The 7,942-nt window shown below is 34.4% G+C and overlaps 1 protein-coding gene across 4 annotated transcripts in view; it reads right to left on the bottom strand.

Annotated features, from left to right (window-relative positions):
• Positions 1-1,194: 1,194 nt before the first annotated feature.
• Positions 1,195-7,942, bottom strand: part of LOC135223554 (uncharacterized) — a 110,520-nt gene continuing 103,772 nt past the window's right edge. For 3 of the 4 annotated variants that reach the window (XM_064262059.1, XM_064262058.1, XM_064262060.1), the window contains exons 2-5: positions 6,379-6,488; positions 5,328-5,486; positions 4,450-4,540; positions 1,195-3,988 (exon numbers count right to left, since the gene is read on the bottom strand). In XM_064262059.1, coding sequence (XP_064118129.1) covers positions 2,864-3,988; positions 4,450-4,540; positions 5,328-5,486; positions 6,379-6,488 — 1,485 coding nt within the window. In that variant the 3' untranslated portion in view covers positions 1,195-2,863. The remainder of the gene's footprint in view (positions 3,989-4,449; positions 4,541-5,327; positions 5,487-6,378; positions 6,489-7,942) is intronic. The other variant, XM_064262061.1, reaches the window with a different exon arrangement.

Below are 7,942 nucleotides of genomic sequence, written 5' to 3'. Positions count from 1 at the left end.
GTACAAGATTTAATAGGTTGAACTTTGCAAGTGGGGCTAATTTGATGGATGTGGAGCCTGATTTAGTTGCTGATTTATGTAGGTATATTCATGATGTACTGGGATTATATCAGTGAAGTGTTCACCTACCATTAATAGGTTTAATGTTTTGTTTTGGACAAAATATATATATGGTGTGTGTACATATGTATATGTGTGTAAAACTATGTTTTGTTTTCAATGATTTTTGTAACTAAAATAATGTACTCTTGTATAAATTTATGTTAGTACATAACGTATTGTATGTTTTGTCTATAAATTAACTAACTAACTGCTGAAGGCTTTGATAATGACTTTTAAGGCCGTTTTTGGACAAAACAAATCTCAGTTGTTGACAGACGTCCAATAAGATTGGAAATCCTAGACCCTGAGATGTTCTGAGGAGGTTCAAATAATAAACTGTGCTGATATCTCTCCCAGTAACTACTATGCACAAAAATGAACCAATTCTGACACTATTTAAACTCCATTTATCCAATCAAACAGTGATTGGACAAGCATCTATTAATCATATTTCATTTTTTGGTTCGTTTTCAGTAATCTCGGACTCCGTTTCGGCTTATCTCCTTAGATAAGTATATGAAACTAGAAAGATATATAAGATACCATCTCATATATTATTGAGTTCATGTTATTAGAAAATTTGTTTATCAGGGTCTGGCAGTTTTTATTTTGCGGGATTATTTATTTCTGTTAGTAATAGGTTTTAAAAGACATACTGCCGCATATAATCATATCATGCCGAAGTTGTCACTTGTAACCTATTTACTTTTTTGTTCTCTGTACTATAATAATATCTAGCAACTTCTGGAGACATTAGATGAACGTCAGAGATTAGAACTGTTCTTATATATATATATATATATATATATATATATATACTACATATATATATATATATATATATATATATATATATGTAGTCCAATTGTTTGCTTCACTACTGACTTCCATGACTAAGACCCGAATACAACAAATACACGAGAAGTCTTTTGCTCTGTTTTCTACATCAAGAGATTAAAACTAAAATGTTCTGATTTCGGTTGATTACTTATTATTACCACATTTACTCCTAATATTTATCTGTGTTGTTGATTGTCTAATCCATCTTGTCGCCACAATATCCTGGATGTATGTGGAAAATTAAAGATAGTCTTCATTAGCAGTTTATTATGATGATTACATCGTAGCTTGAGACAAGAGAAAATAATACAAGCTCATGAGATCGTAAACGACACAACTAAAAACATTTGAGCATCAGAGCTTAGCAGACAATAAGTAATCGCACCCTGTCACATGAGGTACTACTCACATAATCATAGTCTGTGAGGTAGTTTGAGGGAGTTCAAACAGGAATCAATAAAAAACAAAAAACAAAATTACAATACTTGTATATACTAAGCAATACTTAGCAATACTCAAGATTTGAACACATTCAGTATACGAGAATTCCCTCTCTAATTAAATAACATCTTGAGCTGTCAAATGAAAGACAACCTCCCGCCTTTTAACTTATAACTAAGCAAACACATGCAAGTGTTTTCTCCTAACTCCACATTTAGGTTTCCATACGTCATCTTTCTTCTGTGGATCTTTTTATCCTATTGTCAAAATATGTCAAGGACATCTTTTCACCGCCTTACGGACTGAATGGTCCAAGAGTTCAAGTGCTTAGCTGGACAGCCTAAATTCCATAAACTTTAATTCCTAGCATATGTCATATGTCGTGTAAACAAAATATATATAAAAAAAAACTTCCTTAGAATTATATCCAAGAATTACCCAAACATTTCATTTTCTCTGCAAGACAAAAAGCTGTCTCACCTACTACAAAATATGCAGCATAACTGAGAATGGTTATCACCGTACCCTTTAAATTGAGGAGCTGATGATAAAATGAAACTTGGGAAGTTGTACTTGGAAGCAATTTCCTACATTTGTTAAGAGTTACTTGTTCAGTGTTGTCATGGTCTCACAAATTCCTCACGTTATTGTACTGAAAATCAGATATTAACTCAGGCTTAAATTTCTAAAAATCCTCAGGTGGAGTAAATGGAAAATATAATTGATGAACAACTTATTGTTCCATTACGGACTTGCTTTTGATGAGCTATTGGTTCAGCAATTGAATCTAAATGCAATTACTCCAGAACTAATCACTGAGATTTCCATTAACAGAATATGCTGCAGTCATTTTCCTTATGTGTAGCCCCAAAACAGGTTTGGTTTGTCTTTTCTGTAACAACACAGGTCAGCACTGGACAAGACGTTGACGTCACAAATATCAGAACTTAGCCAACAATGACACTCTATTCTTAATACATAAGGTAGAACTAACAAAATCGTACTCCACGGGGTAGTATAAGATAGTTTAGGTCGGCCTCAATATCAAACAGAGAAGAGCATTGCAATACTTATACATACATAGCAATGCTTGGCAATACTCAATATGTAAACACGTTAACAATAAGGGATTTCCAACGGTAATTAAGTAACATCTTAATCAACACACGAGGCATACAATGACAGTGTCCTACCCTCCTTAACTTATGATTAAGCAAACATACATAAGAGTTTTCACTCAGTTTCACATTTAGGTCTTCATATGCCATCTTCATTATGTTGTGGATCTTTTTATGCTGCTGTATAAATACTCCAACTACTTTTCACTGCCTTTAGCACTGAATAGTCCATGTGTTCCAGTGCTTGACAGCCGAAATTCCCCAACCTTCAATTTCCAGGTTATAGCATATGTCGTGTAAACAAAACACACAGTAAAAGATTTCCTCAAAACTACATCCAATGATTACCCAAACTTGTCATTTTATTCACTGAAGTGTTTGAAAACACATTTAATTTTCTCGACAAGCGCTAAAGCTGTCTGATCTGTTACTGAATCTGTAGCATAACTGAGAATGCTTATCACGTTTTCCTTAAAACTGAGCAGCTGATGATAAAATGGAAACTTGGAAAGGTGCATTTGGAAATAATTTTCTGCATTTGTAAAAATGACTTGTTCATTGCCGCCAAGGTCTCTCAAATTCCCAATGTTATTGTACTGAAAATCCACCGTTAATTCAGGCTTAGATTTGTAGAAATCCTCAGGCGGAGTGTAAGGCAAAAATAATTGACGAACAACTTCTTGTTTGATTATGGACTTGTTTTTCAGGAGGTCTCGGTTCAGCGATTGAATCTTGGTGCAATTACTCCAGAACTGATCCCTGACATTTCTGTCGACTGAATACACTGCGTTCATTTTCCTCATGTGTAATCCCAAAATCGGTTTGGCTTCTTTCTTCAAATAACGGCGTATATCAGCATTGTACAAAACGCTAATGTCGTAAGCATCTTTAATCACACCAGCTTCCTGCACCAGTTCTACTAAGGCAGTTGTTGTAATGCCTTGAAAGACATTACCAAAAGTGATTCCTCTCTCCTTGCACTTTACCGAGATATTTTTGACAGAAGTTGCATCCAATTCCGTCTTAATATGTCGAGTACATGGTGTTTCTACCCTGGGAGGTGGAAAAGCTTCGAGAAGGAGTGGCTGCTTGTTTGCTCTTGAAATCTCGTTTTTCAAGTGTGTCAGCTCATCATGATTTTGAAGAAATTCTTGTGCATATTGCTCGTAAATGCTTATACACTCTTCATTGGATTTGTACTCGCCTAATGGAGAGTCATCTATCTCTTTACCCTCCAAGATGGTACTTAGCATACTTGGTACGTTACTCGCAAACAACGAAGCAGTAAGTCCATCAGTGACTGCATGGTGTGGACAGTCGAGTAAATAATACTGGTAAGGGTATTTCGTCTTCAAGTCGGGAAAAGGGCAAGGGTCATTGTCATCAGCTGGAATCATTACGTACCTGCTCATTGGACCATTCGCTTCATCAAAAGGTCGATTAATCTCATCGATAGCTTGATGCTTCGGTGTTCCCTTTTCACACACCTTCCAAAGAATCAGATGTTACAAAGCTTTAATTGACTTCCTAAGACATTTGGTTTTCGAATCCACATGACACCACATCTAAATGATAAAGGCTTAGTAACTGATAGAATCCTAAGTATAAATAACAAATCAGAACTTTGATGTTCCCTTCTCGTGCATCTGCTGCATTGTTGGAGGTTACCATCTTTTATCTGAGTGCCTGAATTACTTAGTACCCAAATGAAAACAGCAATAAATGATAATGGTAAAGGCTCAGCAAAGCTTAAAAAATATGTGTTGCTCGTCAAAATAGTGGTCATTGATAAATTTTAAAGCAAGATTCAGGGTATTCTCATTTGGGGAAACATCATTAAACCTTACAAATTAAAGTAAATTAAGTAAACCTCTAGTTCTCAAAAATTTATCTGAAAGATTTATTATACATACAGTTTTTAAACTAATGAAAGAGAAAAACGCCTTACCTTGATATCGAGCTTAACGTCACTATCTGATTTGAAAAACCATAGATCACCATCTCTTTCTCTAATTCTGAGGTGATAAGGAGGGAATCTCCTGCAAATTTTAAGTTTGGATTAAATACATGAGTGAGGCAGCAGTGACAGAGTAAGAAATTTAATTAAGATAAGACCATTTTAATGATTTTAGCTTTTAGCAGTTATGCAATCTGGCAGGCGTAATATTATTTATTAGAGGTGATGATACAGAAGTTGTCAGATTAAAGAAATTGGATTAATCAAGGTACCAAGTGGACCGTATCAACTGATCATGAGGATGTTTCAGATCAAATTATTTCAAAGAACAATGATCCTGGATGTCATATGCAAGCAGACTGCTATTTCTTTTGATCAATTGAGTTTCTGAATACTCTGAAACCTAAAGTAAAGCTCTATGTGAATGCAACCACACCACATTTAATCTTGTCATAAATACACACCGGCAGCTTATAGCACACACATCAAAAATAGATTCATTTCAAGCCAGCATCTTATAGGTAGTCCCAAACATGTTCCATGTAATCCAGAATTTGCCAAAGATTTCCCTCTTCCTTGTAGTAGTTAACCTATTTACAACAGATTTGTGACATGCATGCGATACGTTTTTTATTTTTGTTTAAGAAATTTTTTTCTGTAGTATGAACACATTACAAATTGGTTAGGAACGACATTGGTGAACAAACCTTTTGTATTTAATGAAACCGTAATACCTTCATATATGTCCATATAAGGCAGATACTCAAAACAAGCCATACATAGGCTTGTTGGGCTAGAAATTTAATCGTAAAAAAACACACCATAAATGAATGCCAGTAAACTAAAACATAAAGTATAGTAAAGTTTACCTGGTCAAGTGCTTCAGAGCTCGTCCCATAATATCAGCAGAGATGGGTTTCCGGGAATTTAGGGTGAAATGTCCGGTTGTGTGTTTAGTCCCTACTTTGTGCCCATAGACGTACAGTTTTTCGTCAGTAAACAACTTGCACACCCATTTTCCGTTATCTCTGTATTAGAAATTGGATCAAGACATTGCAGGATAATGTTATGAGAACTATCTGCTTTGCTAGAGCTAATGGTAAATATCTACAGCCGTTATAATTGGAGATTCTTGGTTGGTTGATGTACTTGAATTTTAACTTCTATTGAGTGTTGAGTAGCAAGAGTTTTAATGATATGGCTGAGAATATTCACCTTCAGCTCAAAAGTGACGGTAATTTTAGAGACGATTTAGGTAGCAAAACTGGCCATTCAGAGACATTAGATATTGTCCCAAAACTAGGACAAAGGAATCTTCATAGGCTGACTGACTCAGAAAATATATGAATATACAGTATAGTATAACTAGACTGCTGAGTCACATTTGGTCGTAAGTGAGAGGAGAAAATTGCAGCAGACGAAGCTGAAGAATAATGGACAGCCAAGTGGAATGGATAGTAAAAATGCTAGAACCTTTATTTCCTACATTTTCGTGAATGGTTAATATTACGACAAATCCAAATTCAGAGATGTGATCAGAAAGAAAAGTGATTTCAAGAAAGTTGCAACTAATTTATGAGGCTTGCAAGGATATCACTTGTGAAAAATACTATGTATTGTTATCGTATGGGGTTTGCTGCATGATACCTGACGAAAATTATGGACGGTAAACCTCTTCAAATCCCACCCCATCCCAACCTAATAGGGATAAATATGTATCTATATAAACAAAACATTGACTATGAGGGATATAGTTACCATATGGGGTTTGCAGTATTATGTCTTAGGAAAAGTGAAGACTGAAACTCCGCCAGCCCCGCCCCATCCCAGCCTAACAGGAGTAAATATGCTCTATGTCTATAAAAATGCACAGGCTTACGGGATATGTTGCAGTATTTACAGTGACTGACAAGGACTTACCTGGTAAGGCAACTCTTTGAAGAAGATATTTGTCTAGAGAAACAAGGCCTTGAAATTTGAACATATCCTCGGAATCCCTTGTGGTTAAGCCTTAACATCTTGTGGCAGATCTGATAGACAAAAGGAAATCATAAGATCAGGGATATCAAGTGGGAAAACAGACCATTACTTACGAAACAAAAACATAAGTCTTTGAACGTTATGTAAAATGTTACGGCCTTGTTATCTTGAAGTGCCATTTGTTTTGATCAAACCTTATGGGTATTAACAGGTTGGAGGCTGTCTTTATAGATAACATATGTTTCATACGTCCACGTAATAACAATAATTAGTGATTATCATTAATGATAATTGAGATCTGAAAATAATGATAATAATGAAATGAAAGATACTAAGAATTATACTGCTTCTACTACTACTACTAATAATAATAATAATAATAATTCATCTCCCTCTGTACCTCAGACTCATGCATATATCTGGGAAGGCCCATTTCGTCACTTTACAAGGTTCAACGATAAAAGAAAACACCACCTATCATGACTCTGCAGATACGTCAGCTCTTTTAATCGCGACAACACACTGTTTATCTCTGACATAAATAGGCCCCATATCTTTTGTTCTTATGTCTCGCAGTCTACATAGATAAAGGATGACCGTCTTCGTCTAATCACGAAACGTTGAGAATAGTGAAATATTACGTTTATTTAGAAAACTCAAAGCAGGCCATTTTTAGGGTTTTTTTATTTGACGAATTTAAGAGATAACAATTGTGATTTACATATGGAGCTGAAGAATGATGAAATGATGATGTTAAATAAAGTTTGATAAATGTTTGATACCAGAGTGGTGGGTCATTTGCTGAATGATTGAAGGCAATTGATAAATCACCAAAAATTAAGACTATACATATTAATTTACTTTGCGGTACTTTATAGTCGCTTTAAAATTAAAGAAAATAAAGTGGAACTTTTCTTCATTTTTAAGGAGAAAACTTAATAGATTGCAATTGTCAAAATATAACTACATTTGATTACCAAATTCTTTGGTAGCTTACTTGCTTCTAAGCACTACACGATCAGTGAACAAAAAGAAATATTATTATTATTATTATTATTATTATTATTATTATTATTATTATTATTATTATTATTATTATTATTATTATTATATTATTATTATTATTATTATTATTATTATTATTATTATTATTATTATTATTATTATTATTATTATTATTATTCACAAGATGAACCCTCTTCATATGGAACAACCCGACAGGGGCCATTGATTTGCAATCCAAGTTTCAAAAGAGTATCATGCTTATTTGAAAGAGGTAACAGAAGGTAATAGGAAATACATTGAATGAACGGATCAGTTATTATAAAAAAAGGGTCTCAAATGTAAGTGAATTTTTCAAACAAAAAGGAGATACAATTTTACAACCTTACAAGATCAGAGCTTGAATTCAACAACGGGTAACAGATGTCCTCAGCCTTGCTAAGCAAACCTGGGTCTGGTGGAGGATCTACATTGCATCTTTATTGGTTCAAGGTACTCCTGA

This window comes from Macrobrachium nipponense, chromosome 10, assembly GCF_015104395.2.
Source record: "Macrobrachium nipponense isolate FS-2020 chromosome 10, ASM1510439v2, whole genome shotgun sequence".
Lineage (NCBI taxonomy): Eukaryota > Metazoa > Arthropoda > Malacostraca > Decapoda > Palaemonidae > Macrobrachium > Macrobrachium nipponense.
Note: the sequence above shows the minus strand (reverse complement) of the source record. Positions and strands in the feature narration are given on the sequence as shown.